The sequence below is a fragment of the Physella acuta genome, unplaced genomic scaffold, assembly GCF_028476545.2.
Source record: "Physella acuta isolate Inbredline_101_S28 unplaced genomic scaffold, ASM2847654v3 ptg000378l, whole genome shotgun sequence".
NCBI lineage: Eukaryota > Metazoa > Mollusca > Gastropoda > Physidae > Physella > Physella acuta.
This window is the reverse complement of record NW_026731897.1, coordinates 414,852-434,161: the sequence shown is the minus strand read 5'-3', so window position 1 is coordinate 434,161 and position 19,310 is coordinate 414,852. Positions and strand designations below refer to the sequence as shown.

The window sequence follows — 19,310 nt, the reverse complement described above, 5'->3', positions numbered from 1 at the left end:
TGAGCATTTTTTATTCACCCTAAATGATGTATCAGGAATCTGAAAAATAAATCAAGGCATTAGAAATAATATGATTGTTAAATCATTTCTTGGATTGACCATGGGTGTATGAGGTTGTCAAATAGTGCATTTAAAAAAAAATTAAAATTCATTTAGTGTTAGTACTTTTAGTCATTACTTTGAAATATAGGACATTTTGACCATAAATAATCAATTGTGACGTTTTCGTTAAGATCAATCGAGTAAAAATAGTAATGTAGATTATTTTTTTTAATTATGTCCCCTTAATTAAGGGAAACAACTCGATAATTTAGAAAGAATCAATTTGAATGAGGAGGCTTAAGTGTAACGTTAAGCGAGCTTGAGAAAACTGGGGGGGGGGGGGGGGGAGCACCTCTGCCGATAACGGCTGCATGCAGAAACATCAAGCAAGCCAAAACTGGCCTTGGTCTAGAAAAGTCTAGACAAGATTGACTCATGATCTAGATTCAAATGGCAACATTGTGTACTTTAATGAAGGCCTTCGTGTTGAGTACAAAATATTGGTCTAAAACCACCTTCAAAGTGGATACTTAACAAATGTTACACATGCACAGAAAATGTCGCTCACTCTCATGCACATAATAACACGTTTAGCCCTGAAGACGCCAAACAGATCTGGTAGTCATGGCAACAATCTGGGCAATTTGCATTTCTATGAATAAATCATTTTCGTTACCCTAATTTTTTGAGATCTCAGAAAAAAAACTATTCAACATAACAGCCACCGAGCCTCTCGCTAACCATTTTATACCAGCTCTACAAGATCCAAGTGACAGGAAATTGATGATGGGGACTACACACGCAGATAGTACGAAGTGAGTTTTTTAACATTACTGCAAAGAACGCTGACAATTGTGGCCAGAGCGGTTTAACAACACAAAGCCAAACGTAATTTATTTTTTTGACTCAAATAAACTGGACTTATGGTAAAATCGAAATTGTTGATATTTGACTCAAAATATCATTTACTTTAGCTGTTTTTGCTTATTTATTTTACGTACAAAAAAGTTTGAACTTAATTATAGCGGGTTTTTTTTTAAAGATTACATCGAACTTTTTATCTAAGTAACTAAAATGCGCAATTAACAGAAAAAGGCCTAGACTATATAGCTAATGAAAAATTATAAAATATAACCTTATCGCTTAAGCATATTTTACAAATTTCCAGTATTTATATGGCTGTATTTAAATTTTAGCCTACACATAGACCTAGTAGTTTTCAAATTTAAACAAAACAAGTATAAAAAACTATACTACTGCAACTTCTAAATTTACTATATTTAAGAAAATAATAATATGTACGATAGACTGATATATAATGACCTAATATTTTCTTTAAATAAACACTCTATGTAGTGATGACCACACTATCGCCCTCTGTGCCGAGGTCATTGAAGTAGATCAACACTACTTCATCTGCCCCATATGTATTGGGCACGAACGGGAAATATTATGACATCCCTTTACAAGAGTATCCGCTCCTTATTAACTTATGTCTGGTCTCTAGAATTTGCAAACGATATTCTTGAATTGCGGCTCACCAAACTAATCGAGTTATCTACCTAGTTTTTGTTAGATAATATAGTATTTATTTAGATTTAAATTTAATAATTACTTTAAATTAAGCCTACTTGATGCTCCCTGACAACATACTTCTCCCTGCCTTCTCCAATAGTTACATCCCCTCTCCACAGTCCATAAATAGCTGTTTTGTTGTCAGAGTCCTAACAACTTTCCTGGTGCATCTTTCAGAGGCGTAGCGACTTATTCCGGCGCCTGGGGGGAATATATGATTTGTGCCACATAGAAGAAAAAAAGCCCCCCCCCCCCCCCACCTTCCCCCGTTTCACTTTTCACTATCACTTAACAGCTGTTATTATGCTGTCACAAAATTGAACGCAGTTAAGTTAGTCAGTAAAGCCAAGCAGTAGTCTATATGTATCATTCAGTAATGCAGCCCAGAATGTTTTTTTTTTCAATTATTCTTTTTACCTCGTTTGGCAACCCCCCTCCCCCCTTTAGAGTCGGCACACGGGGCGGTCGCCCCACCCGCCCTCCTCTAGCTACGCCTCTGGCATCTAGTACCCACAACCCACGGTCCCCTCCCATCTCTCCCACCTCCATTCTTGGTGTGGGTCTATGCAAATATGGACTGCGGTTTGTTCCACAAAGCAACACATAGCAGTTTGTCGTGTAGACGCACACAACATGGCCACTCAGTGGGTAGCCAGGAATTGATCATGGGAGGGGTTCGAAAATACGTATATAATCATATATATATATATATATATAGGGGTCCATGGGAGGGGTTATAACCCCCCTAACACCCCCCCCCCCCTTCTTGCATACGCCACTGTGGCCAGTTTGCAGACCCACACAATTTTTTACAACCCAAAATCAGAACACGCTGTCGACGCCCAATGTTAACTCGGTACATATTATAGAAAAAAATATTCAGTTTTTTTTTTTTTGCCTGAAATATTAAAGATTTACAAAAGTAAAAAAAAATTGTTTGAAAAATAATGTGTAAAATGTGTAAATGTGTTATGTATGTTTGTGTGTGTGTGTTTTGTGACCAAAAGAGAAACTGGTTAAAAAAAACTAGTCTTTACGTTGGACATCAAAAAATGATTTGTAGACTAGAATCTAGTTCAAAGATATAAATTTCTCAAGGGTGAGAAAGCGTTCGCCTCGCTCAGTTTTCCCGTCCAAGTTTTGTATTCTATCTGGGACGAATCAAACCAATTTTTTTTTTTATTCCCGTCTGAGAGCACTAAGGGGGTTTATTCAAAGGGGGACATAACCCATGAATGTCAAGATCGTTTGGCTTTTATTTTTCTTATTGCAAAAATGCTACGACGGGCGGCGGTGTGGCAGACTGGAGTACCGAGAAATTTTCCAAATAAAAATAACATCCAGAACTTTCTTTAAAATACCTGTGTTGTGTTGTGTCTACACTCGGGCTCATTAAGGTATTTAATATTTTTTTTCAATCACCATTTTTTTATATTAATTCAAAGCTTCAAACGCAATTTTGACAAACCTGTTAACTAAAGTCAAGAATTAAAAAAAAAAACAAGAATAAAAAAATGTCAAGCAAATATTTTCCACCACATTTTAAAACAAGTTTCACGTAAGTTTAAATTAGCCCTAGCGGCATACCACGTCTTCCCCCACAGCGGAAACCGGTAATAGAAATCAGGCCGAGCAGTGAAAGGCTATTGTCTAGGTGGCCAGATTTTTGTCATGTAGCTGCCGAAATTCTAAGGCCGAGCTAATCCTAGAGATTTTTGTAACGTGGGAACCACGATGAGACTTTTACTTTCGTGTAGTACAATGATTAGAACACAGCGAATACACATTTCAACAGTTATGTACCTTAAATCAAATTTTGCTTGGAATTTTGTAAACAAAAATTAAATTAAAACCTTTATGTTTAAAAGGTAGTCTCCCCTGTAATGTGATTACCTCCCATGTTGATAATTCCCTAGTTTAATCATGAGATGAAAACGGTATCACCGTGTCATTTCTGCTAACTCTAACGACTGAATTCCCCCAGCAGATAGCCGCCACAGCGGTCGTGGACAAATGATTAGTTCCGGCTAATTAAGTAATGACAAGATGAAACCCAAGGTGCAATTCGTTCTGTTGGTACTTCTGCTGGAATTAACTCACGTGGAAGGTAAACACATTTTTCTTTCATACTTTGGTACTTCATACTAACCTATACACTAACACACACACACACACACACACACACACACCTTAAATCATTACTTTAAGACAAGCACTGAACACACACAACTATGCCTTCAGTCTAACAAGAGCAGTAAACACACACACACACTCACACACGTACATCTATACCTTTAGTTTAAAACAAGCAATAAATACACACACATCTATACCTTTAGTTTAAAACAAGCAATAAATACACACACATCTATACCTTTAGTTTAAAACAAGCAATAAATACACACACATCTATACCTTTAGTTTAAAACAAGCAATAAATACACACACATCTATACCTTTAGTTTAAAACAAGCAATAAATACACACACATCTATACCTTTAGTTTAAAACAAGCAATAAATACACACACATCTATACCTTTAGTTTAAAACAAGCAATAAATACACACAGACCTAAGAAATGCACTATTCATCACAAAAACTCTCATGCCTAGAGGTACATCGTTGCCGCTCTTCGGGTCTGTTTTTTATATTTCATCCCAAATCAAATCTGTACACACTACAACAGCAACATTTATTGTACAACAAATATGCTGAGAAAAAAATAATTAAAATACACCGTGAGACTTTGACAGACACACATAAAGTCAGGCTTACAAATACACTCAGACACATAAAGTCAGGCTTACAAATACACTCAGCCACACATAAAGTCAGGCTTACAAATACACTCAGCCACACATAAAGTCAGACTGACAAATACATTCAGACACACATAAAGTCACACTGACAAATACACTCAGACACACATAAAGTCAGACAAATAGCCTACACTCAGACACACATAAAACGAAACTTGGACATACACAGACACACATAAAGTGAAACTTTGACACATATACTAAGACACGCATACAGTGAGACTTTAGCACACAGTGTTGTATAAGACAACATACTCCAACACATATAAAGTGAGCCTTTGACTTCCACCTAGCATAGAAAGTGGTGTGAAGGGGCGTCGATCCCTTCACAAAGCACGCTGACGCTAATGTTGACAAAAGAGCATTTTGTACCTTTTAAAACTCGATCGCTTTCACACGGCGTCAAGATGGTGTTTGCACACCTCGGGGTGGTTCCGCTTGGTCGAGTTCGGTGGATGATCGAAGACGCTAGTGGTGGAGTTGTTGTGGAGGGTTTCTTGGTGGATTATTGGTGGAATTTTCGCGGGTGGTGGGTCTGGTTGTTTACATATTGGTGGAGCACTGGTTGCGTGCTTTAGTGTGAAGGATTGGTGGGTAACTTTTCGGTGGAATATTGGTGGAATATTGGTTGGTGGTATTGGGGGGGGGTCTATTTCATATTGTTGAAGCATTTTTCATAATATGTGAAGCATTTATGGATACCTTTTTGTTGGATGCAAAGATTATTTGATTTTTATCAAGGGTTTATTTGCGAAGGTCAGGCGGGAGATATTTCTGTGTGAAGTAGCTTCGGAGGGCTAATTAGTGTATTGTGAATTAACAGCTAATTAGTGCTGTAGAGATAAAGTGATAATTGTTTTAGTGCTGGGCAGTTAGTGATGGGAGAGTTGATGCTGTACGACCGGACTTGTTTTGATAGATAAATGTTGAGAAAGTTAAAATAATTTTGACAAATAAAATGTTATGACAGATGACTTGTTTTGATGATAACACGTTTTGGCAGAGAAAATGTTTTGAAAGATCAAGAATGCATACAGACTTTTAAGATTTACCCCCCCCCCCCCTTATGTACATCGTATTTTGTCTGACGGCCTGGAGTCAGTTCATTTATTTACTGTTGTTTTTAATGTTTGTCTTTGTGGAGCTAACATGTGGAAGATTAGTGGAGGAATTTTTGGTGGATTGTTGGTGGAGGTTTTGTTGGTGTCAGGTGTCTTCTTGTGGGTATGAATGTGTACAGTGGATGCAGTCCGTGTCTTAGTGCCACGGCTAGTTAAAGGGTGGGGGCACACTTTATGACAGTGGAGAGGGTGCCGGGTAAGGTATTTTTTAAAGAACAAAACTGATGAAAATTATGTTAATTTTAGTTTAAAGTTGTGGTTAGTTTAGGTTAGGATTATGGTTAATATAGAAGTGGGAATTGTGAAGGGAATGTGTTGTGTCGTTTTGGCATTTTGTGACGTAGTCTGATTGCGATGATATGGTTCGGTGTGAAGTGGTTGGGTTGGTGTGGGGGGGGGGGGGGAGGGTTGTTGTTGGGTTTGTGACTGGGTTGGTGACTGGCTAAAAAATCGGGTGAGTAATTAAATATATTTTTTTTACTTTCCTCCCCCCCCCCCCCCCAACAGTGAAACTCTTCTGTTTTCGGAAATTGAAAAAACGTAACACCTGCGGTGGTTTTGTCAAGAGAGCAGACTACACCGACCTCGAGTCGTGTTGTACTGGTAAAGGTCAAGGATTCGCTGAAAGGAAGGTTCGTATTGCCCCAGTTCAAACTGCCAGTTTACATAATAAGTTATTTATACTGCACGTTTCCCAGCTGTTGTCGAAACCTTTATACAAAGCCCTAATGTGTTTAGATGTTCATAAACTTTATACATAACCCTAATGTGTTTAGATGTTCATAAACTTTATACACAGCCCTAATGTGTTTGCAATTTTCCCCCTATTTATTCGGCTAAGGAACAACATTAGATTAATGTCCAAACGCGGAATTTAATTCACTGTTTAGCAAGGCCAGGCATGAGTTGTTTTAGACTCTAGCCCCAGTCCGTTCACCCACCCACCCCCACCGTCACCTCCACCCCCACCCTCATCATCACCTCCATCTCCACCCCCACCACCACACTATTTTGATTTGTCCGCTTTCCCCTGTCATAACACTGACCAAACCGGTCCGTCCAATCCACAAAACAAGCATACGACAAGAATGGTCGGGAATTAATGAGATAATTAATCAAGGAGCTCAAAATAACAAATGAAATACATGTTATGAATTGACAATTTTTTAAAAATATGTGCCGGTGTCATGAATATTTAACTTTTAATAACTTTTATTACTGGCGTTTAATTTTTAATCGTTTCTTTTTCTGTAGACTTAAAGTATAAATTTTAATTTTTTTAAAACAATTTTTTAACTTAATGTGCAGATCACACGATAAAATAACGAGATTGTGGAGAGAGGGGCGGGGCATGTATAAATATGGTCACTTGTCTAGTGAGGAATTGTGACAGTCATACACTCAGCACACTTTGTTACAAAAACCCGAGTTACCTGACTTTGGTGGTGCTGACTTTGGTGGTGCTGACTTTGGTGGTGCTGACTTTGGTGGTGCTGACGTTGGTGGTGCTGACTTTGATCGTGCTGACTTTGATCGTGCTGACTTTGATCGTGCTGACTTTGATCGTGCTGACTTTGGTGGTGCTGACTTTGGTGGTGCTGACTTTGGTGGTGCTGACTTTGGTGGTGCTGACGTTGGTGGTGCTGACTTTGGTGGTGCTGTCTTTAGTCGTGCTGACTTTGGTCGTGCTGACTTTGGTGGTGCTGACTTTGGTGGTGCTGACGTTGGTGGTGCTGACTTTGGTGGTGCTGTCTTTAGTCGTGCTGACTTTGTTGGTGCTGACTTTGGACTTAGACATCCCGAGTGTTTTCTATCAGAATATTTTTTTTAAATGTGCCGTCATTAACGAATGGCCTCCTCGGTACCACCATAGCTACGTCATAGGCTACTATTAATATCAACCAATCAACCAATCAATCGAACATACAAGTAAATCAATCGAACATATATAACCACACATCCCCTTCTTATTTTTTGGCCATCCCACTCGGTCTTCTGCTGAAAATTGAAAGGACAGCCCTGTCCATTCCTTGATGTCCTCCATTAAATTATGTCTTAGCCTACTCCCCCCCCCCCCCCTACCCTCCCCTTCTCCCCCAGAATGAACTGCATGATTGGCTTTGGTGGCAGTTGGCTTGTATCACGTCCACACAATCTGAGTTTCTGACGATACTTAGCTGATTTTCAAGCACCAATCACATTAGCGATTCTTTCACTGACTCTTCATCTGTTACATGATCTGTTGTGAGATCTATATTTGTCTGCATAAACATCTTATTTTAGGACCTCGATCTCTGGAAGTCTTCATAGCTTCGTCAATAGTTTTTGTAGTGTCAATTAGGGCCCAGTTAATTACATTTTTTTGCAGTAGCAAGAGTCGGACAAGATACATCATCACTACATCTACTTCAAACTTTAAAATAAAATTTTGCATTTTGATTTGAAATCTTGGGGGAGCTACCATCTCCTACCGAGCGCGTCCCCAGGTGGCGGATAGGGGAGAGGCCCTTAGATATGAGGGTTAGCTGTGAATACCAAATAAACAGCCGTGGACCAACTGGTTTGTGGTCATGGAGGATGAGGTGGGATATCCATTGGTTAGGATATCCAATAAAAAGCATCTCATAAATCCAAGGAAATGACTTCAACGGCGAGCATGGGGCGCTATAACTCCAAACCCGGGCAGATGGGGCTCGTTAGCTGGGGACAGCAACCCATCTAGGAGAGACAACTCCAAAATCAAACAGCTACTGCCTTGTAGTTTGTTCTTGGGTGATCAAAGGCTATGGAAGCAAATCCAGAAAGAAAAGCAGGCTGAAGTCGGAGTCAACGGGCCATCTAGTATGGCGCATAACATGCTGGCACGCACTGCTTAATTTTATGATGGAGGAAAGAAATAGGACTAACAGAAGTGGCGTCCTGCCTGTGGAATCCCGCCGCGCAGGTAGGGGGCCGGGCTCTCCGCCTCGAAGGAGCCCACAAAAGCGAGCTGGTGGTTCCTCTATTCTTGCCTGGCCAGCCAGGGGCAAGGATCAGAAGGTAAATTCTACTGGCCAAAATAGTGAGGAAAACAACAAATTACTTGTTATCCTGCAGTGGAATGCAGAGGGAGTTCATAAAAAAAAGGAAGCCTTAAAAATATTCCTACATGAAAATAAAGTAGACGTTGCTTGTATTCAAGAAACTCACCTCAACAAAAATCTTCGCTTCTCTATTAGAGGATACACCTGCATAAGGCAGGACAGGGAAAACAGACCTAAAGGAGGTATCCTCATTCTCATAAAAAATGACATACCAACAACAGATATCGTTATACCAAACTCAACAGCATCTGAGACAATGGGCACCAAACTCATACTTGCAGAAGGTAACCTAAATATCTTCAATTGCTACTGTCCTCCTGATAAGGACCTAGAACTAGACCGCATCTCCCTGCCAAACAGCGAAGAGTGCCTGGTTGTGGGAGACATGAACAGCCACTCCCAGAGCTGGGGTTACCCTGACCTCAATGCTAAAGGAGAGGAGATTGAAGAATGGCAAGCAGAAAATAGGCTCATCCTTCTAAATAAACCTGATGACAAACCAACTTTTTACTCAAGGTCTTGGTTAACCACGACTACCCCCGACCTAGCTTTTGCTACTAATGGCATATCCAAAAAATGCAAAAGAGAAGTTGCAGATCAACTAGCCACTAGCGACCACCGACCAATCCTGATCCAGATAGAAACATCAAACAGGTCAATTGAAGCCTACCCCCGCCCTAGATGGAACTACAAAAAAGCTAATTGGGAGCTCTTCTCTTCCCTCACAGACTCCTACACAAGACCAATCAACTGTAAAACCAAACAGGTGAACAAGTCATACACAGCCTTCTCAAAAGCAGTTCTGTTAGCAGCCAAAAAATCAATTCCAAGGGGAGCAAGGAAAAATTATATCCCAAACTGGACTCCAGACCTCCAGATACTCCATGACGAGACAATTGATGCTAGAAACATTGTTGAAGAAAATCCCACTGTAGAAAATAACATAAAATTAAAATCAGCAAACGCAGTCTTTAGAAAAAAGTATCTAACTGCATTGAGGAAAAGCTGGCAAGAAAAAACAGAACACCTCAATGTAGATAGAGATGGTCATAAACTATGGAGTATTGCAAAAAGGCTAAACCAAGAAGAAAACAGAGCTACTCCCATAGTCATCGACATTGAAAACACGATCAAAACAGAAAAGGATGCAGCAAAAGAATTTATAACCCACTTCAGCAAAGTGGGACAAATAAATATCAGCCACCAAAGAGTAGAAGAGGTTAAAAATCAAACTGAAGTTAAAGAAAAACTACAGAAAGTCTCTCCCCCCTCCTCCACTGGAATGGTAGCTCGAATTAGCAAGAAGGAGCTCGGAGAAGCAATGAAGCTCCTCAAACTTAAGCAAGCTCCAGGCCCTGACAAAATCTCAAATGATATGCTCATGCACTTGGGCCCCAATGCTAAGAAAAAACTGCTCCAAATATTTAATGCAAGCTGGAAATCTGGGAAAATCCCAAATATTTGGAAAAAAGCAATCATGATACCTGTTCTAAAAATAGGAAAACCCAGGAACAAAGTCGATAGCTATCGCCCAATAAGTTTAACAAGCTGCGTTTGTAAACTGATGGAAAGAGTAGTAAACAACAGACTGACCTGGTTTCTAGAATCGAACAATCTACTAGCAGACGAACAGGCAGGCTTCAGGAAGTGCAGATCTACTGAAGACCAAATCACCTTCATTTCTCAGGAAATAGAAGATGGCTTTCAAGAAAAAAAACCAACCTCAATAGTGTGGGTCGACTTTGAAAAAGCCTTTGACAAGGTTTGGGAGCAAGGCTTAATTCTAAAGCTAATAAACCATCAAGTATCTCATAACATGCTAAACTGGATAAAAGGTTACCTAAGCAACCGAAAAGCATCAGTCTCCATGCAAGGAAAAAGAAGTCACACAGTAACTATAAAAAATGGAGTCCCTCAAGGAGGAGTCTTGTCTCCTACTCTCTTCCTCATTTATATAAATGACTTAAATGAAAACATCCCAAGGAGAGTAAAAAGAAGCATGTTTGCAGACGACCTTTCACTAATCAGCACAGAGGAATATATTGGTACCTCAAAATTTCGTCTTCAAGAAACACTTGACAAGCTCGGCAAATGGACCAAAAACTGGGGCTTATCCATCAATACCAAGAAAACAACTTATTCAATCTTCACCTTATCAACTAAACATCAAAAAATGAAACTTACCCTAGAAAACCAAGAGCTAGAAAAAAATGACCACCCCAAATACCTAGGAGTCACTTTTGACACTCGACTTACCTGGAGAAAACAAATAGAAAACACACAAAGTAATGGGATCAAAAGACTTAATCTAATGAGGAAACTGGCAGGAACAGACTGGGGAGCAAATCACCACATCCTGAAAAAAACCTACACCAGCTATGTGAGACCTACGTTAGAATATGGTGCTTCGGCTTGGGGCTCAGCAGCAAAAACAAATATTAGCAAAATTGACAAAGTTCAGAACATTGGTTTGAGAATAATGACAGGAGCCATGAAAACAACACCCATAAATGCTATGGAGGAAATAGCCGCTCTTAGCTCAATAGAAGAAAGAAGAGAATCAAAAATCCTCACTCATTACACAAAGCTAGAGGCACTGGAAAACCATAACCTAAAACAAAAACTCCAGAAACCCAGTCCATCAACCAGACTACAAAGAACAAGTTTCATCAAAGAAGCAAAGAACCTGAAAAAGAAATATGAAATCGAAAATATCATTCCTGAAGCAATAAAAACTCAAAACCTCTCCCCGCCTTGGATCTCCCACTGTCACTTAACCATTATTGACTCAATAGACACCATAGGAAAAAAATCTGACTATGATCTAGAAGAACTTAAGAAAATAACAAATAAACACATTAAGGATCAGTACCCCAGCAATACCTGGATTAGAGTTTTCACAGATGGCTCAGCTGAAGATGCCACAAAAAACGGCGGGGCTGGCATCCTTATTGAATGGCCAAGCGGAAAAAGCCTGGAAAAGGCAATAGCCACAGGCAGCCTATCCGACAATTTTAGGGCAGAAAAAGAAGCTTTAGAACACGCAGCAAACCTCCTGTCAGAACACCCTGAATCACCGAATAGTCAGATTGTATTTCTTACAGATGCCAAATCAGTCCTGCAATCCCTACAAAATCCGGAGGCCTATATTCAAACACTCATGACAGCACTAGAGAGGCTAAAAAATACCTGCAGCAGAATTGTGCTGCAGTGGATCCCGGGCCACTGCCAGATCCAGGGTAACGAGATCGCAGACCAGCTGGCAAAAATTGGGGGAAAGAAACCACAACCGGAAATTTCGCTACACCCAAAAGAAATAAAAAGAATAATTAAACACAAACAAACGCAAATGTGGTCTGTCACACACCCTCACTACATTAAAGACGACGGCTATTACAATTTAACACGAAAACAACAATACATAATCTTTCGACTTAGAACAGGCCACAACAGACTAAATCAACACATGCACAAAAAACTGAAGGTTGGGTGTAGCGAAATGTGCCCTTGTGGCAAGGCCCCGGAAAACACGGAGCACGTACTCCAGGATTGTACTCTGTATAGCCAGGCAAGAGGCAGACACTGGCCCCAGCCCACCCCACTCAGGGAAAAATTATATGGGACACCTGACAAACTGGAAACCACAGTCCGGTTTGTCCACGAAGTTGGACTTGTTGTCTAATTCCTCCACCATAATCAAAAATTAAGAACGAAGAAGAAGAAGAAGAAGATTTGAAATTACTTTTCTTGTTTTATTTTACAACATCTCAGCATACAAACTGTTTCCAAGCGACATGACTACTTTACAATTCATAGAGCCTAATTAGGATGTTTTATTTCATTCGTACATTTTGAAATCTATTTTAAAAACCGTAGATAAGACTGTATTCCACATTTTATTTCCCTTTATCCTCAGATAAAATTAGGAAGGAACCGTTTTCAGTGTTCACCGTGTGGACCGAGAACTTCCGACAACAACCCGAGAACTTCCGACAATAAACCGTATTCCGGAAGTGAGTTCCCGCCAATCGCAGCAGACGTCACTCCCCTTATACCAGCCGCCCCAAGCACTGAGTTTATCTGGCCCGTGCCGTCAAAACAAGGTGAGTAGAGTTAACCCTTTTGTACCTGGGGACATATAAGGTAGCAAGGTAACATTTAGGACATAAATTCCACTGTGATCGTCTCCACGACTAACGAGGTCTAAAAGCTAAACAGGAATTTTTTTTTTTTTAAAAAAAGGTTTTTGCAAGTAAAATTTTTATACGAGCTGACCCGCGACGTAGCATACGCCGCTATCGAGTTGTTTTATTTTCTACTTATCAACAATTCATAATTTGTGAATTCGACACTACCCCACCCCCCTGCCTCCCCCACCCCACCCCGCCCCAACCCGCCCCAACCCGCCCAGTGAAAGCAGCCATTTACAATGAAAATATCAAGCAGAAATTATTATCTCCTCTTAGTTTCAAATCGTTTAAAAACTGAATTATCTGCCCCTAATAGCCGTCACGTATTCGAACCGGCTCTACTATTGTAAACATTCGAGGTGAACCACAGCTCACCTGACAGGTAGAGGTGGGGGTGGTGGCTAAGCTGCATTGTGTTTTCTATGGTATCCATGAAGAGAATTATATATATAGATTTCATGACGTCTTCGAAGCATGCAATTTAGCGTAAGTCGTAGCTAGGGCGGGCTGGAGAGCCGCCCGGGCGCCGACTTTTTGCGGGCGCCAAATAAGGTAAAAAGTAAAATAAAAATTCATCCTTTACAGATGTGCGTTTAAATTAGTAGTCACAATAAAGCGCGAATGTGCTGAGACCCCATGTATGTTTGGTTAAGTAGATTTAATTGCTGCTATAAATGTTCTGGTATTTTCTTTATCGATTGGCACCCACACCACAGTATTCAGCTAAAGCTCGAGCTTAGCAGAGGGGCCCTAACCTAAATTACAATCAATGACTATACTTAGGCATTCGTTTTATATAATATTTAAATGAACATCTTTGAATTTAATCTAAAAAGATTTACATAAAAACACCACATTTCTATGCAGGTGTGTTTTTAATCTCTCGTTTACATGTACCTATTCAGAAATTGTGGAGACACCTGACTTTCCTGATGAACCCGTGACCTTGATTGTGTGGGAACCCTGGTCCCCCTGCTCCAAGACATGTGGGGCGGGGTGGAGGTCAAGGGCACAGGTCTGTGACGACTGTGACAGGAATGATTACAACAAGGTCCAGTCCCAGCCGTGTATGGTCAACTTTTACTGTCCTGGTAGGTTTAAATGTGTGGTCAACTTTTACTGTCCTGGTAAGTTTAAATGTGTGGTCAACTTTTACTGTCCTGGTAAGTTTAAATGTGTGGTCAACTTTTATTGTCCTGGTAAGTTTTAATGTGTGGTCAACTTTTACTGTCCTGGTAAGTTTAAATAGTTCCAGCCATGTATAGTCAACTTTAAAGTAAATGACAAACCAATCGTTGTTAAAGAAACTTGGACGTTTTAGACGATGAGTGACAAAACTAGAGAGAGGAGACAACATAAACTTTTTTTTTAATTCAATGGGTGACACTGTGGGAGGTTGGATGGGGAGGTGGGGAGTGGGGAATGAAGTGATCTCAGGAGAGGGTTCTGATTTTTGTCATGATGATGATTAACGATTAAAACCGTCATAGACAGCAGCACATCATTTTTAGTCGACCACATACATTACAAGCCATCAATCTTAGTTTCCGCAGAACTACATTTGCACGCCATACAAAAATAATCATCTGTGTGTCTATTCCTGTAGTTGACGGCAACTGGGGTCCCTGGTTTCCGTGGGAATCCTGCTCTGTCTCGTGTGATGCCGGGGTCAGGATCAGGCAGCGGAGGTGTAACTACCCCCCACCTGGGTTCGGTGGCAAGACGTGTGAGGGGGACGGGATAGCAGAACAGCACTGTCACACCAAAGCTTGTCCAGGTTCTGCACAATTATTCTAGCATTCAAGTTTTTAAAATATGAATGTTTTTGCTTATACTGTATAAACCATGGTATTTTCTCCTTCTGATCTGACGGTCAATAAGGCAGATGAAGTAGTTTTTACCTGTTTCTGTGACCACTGTAAAGGGGATAATGTGGTCATTTTTACTTTTTCAAACGTGAGTCAGGTACTCACGAGAGCTGGGTGGACTCAAGGAAGCTCTATGGAAAATGGTCCGGGATAAGAACTCAAGACTTGCTATTTGCAGTCGTGCGTTCTACCCCTCTACAACACTAACCACTTCGTATAAACTATAAGCCATAACTTCTATTCTAACTTTAATTTACAATAAACAAGATTATTAAAAATATTGGCCTAATTATCATATCTAAAGCTATGGGAATACATTTTAGCCCTTTTTAAAACATGCGATGTTAAAAAAAACCGCATAGAGATTACAGAAACAGGATTTAAGTTAAATACCTTAGTTTAAAAGGCGAGACTTTAAAAAGAAAACAAAAACTGTTTTATCCAGTGGATGGTAGTTGGGGTGAGTGGTCAGACTTCTCAGCATGCAGCACCACTTGTGGTAGCGGCATCACAAGACGCACGAGAAAATGTGACTCGCCCGAGCCGCTCAATGGTGGCAAAGATTGTATTGGACCACCAGTAAACACCAAGAAATGCGAGCTCGTTAAATGTCCGGGTAAGTTCTCTCCCCTTATAGGGCTTATAGGCCTTTGTGGTGTAGGCTACAACATTTCTCTGAATCGAGTCTGTATGCTACACCATTTATTTGAATCTAGTCACATTAGGTTCAAGAGTTTATAATATAAAAGAATTCAATAAAGTGGATTTATGTAGAAACTACAGATATCTAAATTTAGGCTGTTTATTTCTTGACTTCTATAAATAGTCTTTAGTTTATTTAGCTGCAACACTATTAACACCTCTTACAATAATCCCACTCTTGGCCTAAATATAATCTTTAATCTTTGATTATTCCCCACCCGCTTAGTGGACGGAGGCTGGTCATCCTGGGGCTCGTGGAACTGGTGCTCTGCCACGTGTGGAACTGGCGTCAAAGAACGGACGAGGACGTGCGACAGCCCTAGACCACAACACGGGGGCAATGACTGTACAGGCCCCGAGATGGATCAGCAGCAATGCTACGCTGCCCACCCCTGTCCCAGTTAGTCTCGACCTGTAGATTATTTGAAGCAACTTGCAAAATAATATAGGGGGCTATTTCTTTTTTAACTCTAATGCCTGGTCTAATGATCTAAAATACACTAACTTAAAAAATATATTATATTTTAAAATATGTAGATCTAGATTATAAACCTGGTGTAGTGTGTTTGAGTTTTTATGATGAAGTTAAGTAAAAATAAACGATTTCTATGTAGAACTAGCGATCCATTAAGCAGATGAAGTAGCCTACATGTTCCTTTATCTCCGCATATCAAAGGATTGTGTGATAAGCACTATGCCCAGCCACCTTTACTTTCCCCATCCTAAATCAGAGCTGGGTTTACTAGGATGTCCTACAGTACAAGCCGAGATCTGTACTCTAGACCTTCGGGCTAGCAGCCAAACGCTCTACCATTCGACCATGCCGTCCCATAATGCCCATACGTTACATTGTGTAATATTGTAGTGTAGTTTCCAACCAACCCATCTGTAAACATGTTCTGACACTGACAATGGACGTAGTGGTAATACATCAAGACAGTGGCGTCACGAGGACGTGTGTCACCCGGTGCAAAAACTGAGGGTGTCACCCCCCCCCCCCACACCCCATTCCACCTTCCAAAAATTTCGCTCATTATTTTATTATTTTAACTCGATAAAACATTGTTTTAACGGTAAATTGAACCACTTTCCTAGTTGGTGTCACCTTGTGCGGACCCCACTTCCTCTCCCCCCCCCCGCCTTGAAGCACTACTTCATCATTGTAGGGTGTTAAGCTTAATGTTAGATTGACGTTAATGCCGAAATTAGCAACTCATATCAATTAATAGAAAACTACTACCAGCTTCACACTTTACAATTTTAAGCTACCATTAAAAAGACGTTTTATAGTATCTTGTGATAGGACAAAAAAAATTAACTAAACTCCCACAGCTGACGGGGGGTGGAGCGAGTGGTCAAAGTTTGGCAACTGCTGGGCCCCCATCTGTGGGCGGGGCTACAAGTCACGGCTACGAACCTGCTCCAACCCTCACCCAGCCCACGGGGGCAAAGATTGCGTAGGTGAGCAGTATGAAAAGACGCAGTGTTTCAAAGACTCCGGCGACTGTCACAGTGAGTACATTGTATCTGTTGTTCTGAAGGAGTTAATTGTATATGGTTGTACTGTCCCAACAATAGAGAGAGAATGGCATGTCTAAATCTATTTGTAACTTAAAATAGTTTTATATTCTTTATATTTAAACTTACAGTTCACAGCTACATGCATCTATTGAATTGTCTAAAGAAAATGGCTCATGATGCTCTAACTTTATCATTGAATTGTCTAAAGAAAATGGCTTCTGATGCTTGTAACTTAATCATTGAATTGTCTAAAAAAATTGGCTCCTGATGCTTCTAATTTTATCATTGAATTGTCTAAAGAAAATGGCTCCTGATGCGTCTAACTTAATCATTGAATTGTCTAAAGAAAAAGGCTCCTGATGCTTCTAACTTTATCATTGAATTGTCTAAAGAAAAAGGCTCCTGATGCTTCTAACTTTATCATTGAATTGTCTAAAAAAATTGGCTCCTGATGCTTCTAATTTTATCATTGAATTGTCTAAAGAAAATGGCTCCTGATGCGTCTAACTTAATCATTGAATTGTCTAAAGAAAAAGGCTCCTGATGCTTCTAACTTTATCATTGAATTGTCTAAAGAAAAAGGCTCCTGATGCTTCTAACTTTATCATTGAATTGTCTAAAGAAAAAGGCTCCTGATGCTTCTAACTTTATCATTGAATTGTCTAAAGAAAAAGGCTCCTGATGCTTCTAATTTTATCATTGAATTGTCTAAAGAATTTAGCTCCTGATGCTACTAATTTTGTAATCTAAAGGAAACGGTTCCTGGTGTGCCTGGTCTGAATGGACACCCTGTTCATCAACGTGTAAAACTGACAGTGTGAAAACAAGATACAGAAAATGTGAATGCCCACAGCCCAGGAATAACGGTTTGGAATGCCAAGGTTAGCTCTCTTTAAAAAGTCCCTTTGAATTTTATGTTAATTCTCAACTCAAATTTTTCTGTTTCAATTTTTAATTCCATTTTTACATTAAGGGATGTAACCAAGCTACGTTTAATTTGACGAAAATATTGAGTTGTTTCCCTTAGCACGGAAAATCTCGGGTTCGAATTAACTAAACTGCCAGTTAGGCTGACTTAGTCTAAAACATCGCTAATCACGGGTTCAATTTTGAAAATATCGTTTTGATACCTTATTACAGGAGACGCAAGACAGGTAGAGAAATGTTTGGAGCTTCCAAATTGTCCAGGTAATTGGTCTTTAGTGTGGAGTTGTGTTAACTATACATACTTAACATAATGGAAAAGTTATTTTCTAATAACTTTAAAAAGTTTAACAAGTTTACCACCATTAGCACATAATACTTTTTAGCAATAGTTCACTAATTTCTCTAGTAAGTTCTTGTAAACAAGGTCACTACCAATATTTTCGGCTTGGTTTTATGGTCTTAAAAATAACTTTTTTTTTTTCCAGAACCGACTGAACTTTCTGGAGATGGTTTTGCTTATGACGAGGTAAACTTGTTTACAAATTGTTTACAACTACAGTCTAACTAATGCTACAGATTCTGACCAGTTTTTCTCTTATTTAAAAAAGGAAACAGATACAAACATAGGCAGCATAGAGGTCACTACAGCCACACCTATTCACCAAAACATTACACAGCCAACTCCCTGATGGTTGGTGATGGGAATTCCCGATGGTGTAAAAATAGCTCATGGAAAATATGAAGCAAGATGGTGAAGAATTTAATGAGTCAAAACTTCATTATAAAAAGGACTGAATATTCAAATTATTATGAATTAAAATCATGAATCAATTGCTTAGGTAAAATAAGGGGCCAGTGTGATAGTTCTAGTGGTTTAAACTTAAAAATAACATCAACTTAAGTGCAATAAAAAATAATGCACTATTGTTTTTTTTTTAATATATTGATATTTTAAATATTATTTATATTAACAAAAATTTATGAATTTACCTGTGACATTAAATGATTTTGTTGAAAGAAAATAACAAGCAAATGAAAGAACATCAGTAGACCTTTTGTTAAAAATAAAAAGGTCATTACATTATGTGCTGGTGGACTTCAAATAATTAAATGCCATGTTTTAAAGATATGAGGACTAACATTATTTTTAAGAAAATCCCATTTCTCTGTATGTATATTTTCTTAAGTGTGAATGTGCAAGTGGCTCACATAGAAGATAAAGTTTTATTTTAAATAAATGAATTACAAAGTGTTTTATGTGGAACTATTGAATCATTTCCATCACAGTAAACTAACCAGTCAGTATGCAATTTATGATTGAAATGTGTCAAACTTTAAACAAATGTTAAGGTAGTGACTGACACAGGATAGTAATTGTTACAGCTTACTAGATCTACATTTTGCATTCTTTATCAAAGAATTTTGAAAAATTTATTTGAAAAGTATTTTTTTTTCATCAT

At 39.3% G+C, this 19,310-nt stretch overlaps 1 protein-coding gene across 3 annotated transcripts; it reads left to right on the top strand.

Moving 5' to 3' along the window:
• Positions 1–2,841: 2,841 nt before the first annotated feature.
• Positions 2,842–18,966, top strand: LOC131941933 (coadhesin-like). 3 transcript variants are annotated; one of them, XM_059301560.1, is made up of 13 exons: positions 2,842–3,014; positions 3,605–3,724; positions 6,067–6,191; positions 12,559–12,745; positions 13,738–13,923; positions 14,439–14,609; positions 15,146–15,316; positions 15,629–15,802; positions 16,735–16,914; positions 17,676–17,804; positions 18,064–18,111; positions 18,336–18,376; positions 18,459–18,966. In XM_059301560.1, exons 2-13 carry the CDS (start codon positions 3,664–3,666, stop codon positions 18,537–18,539), a joined length of 1,554 nt encoding a protein of 517 aa, XP_059157543.1. In that variant the 5' UTR covers positions 2,842–3,014; positions 3,605–3,663; the 3' UTR covers positions 18,540–18,966. The 3 variants fall into 3 exon arrangements, with proteins under 3 accessions (XP_059157543.1, XP_059157542.1, XP_059157544.1); XM_059301559.1 differs by having other exon boundaries at positions 3,602–3,724; XM_059301561.1 differs by lacking the exon at positions 2,842–3,014 and adding an exon at positions 3,272–3,411.
• Positions 18,967–19,310: the final 344 nt, after the last annotated feature.

Coding starts and splice junctions, on each gene's coding strand:
- LOC131941933 (XM_059301560.1), top strand. CDS start 3,664: ATGAAACCCAAGGTGCAATTCGTTCTGTTGGTACTTCTGCTGGAATTA. Junction 15,317..15,628: donor CGAGCTCGTTAAATGTCCGG/GTAAGTTCTCTC, acceptor CCACCCGCTTAG/TGGACGGAGGCTGGTCATCC. Junction 15,803..16,734: donor CGCTGCCCACCCCTGTCCCA/GTTAGTCTCGAC, acceptor AAACTCCCACAG/CTGACGGGGGGTGGAGCGAG.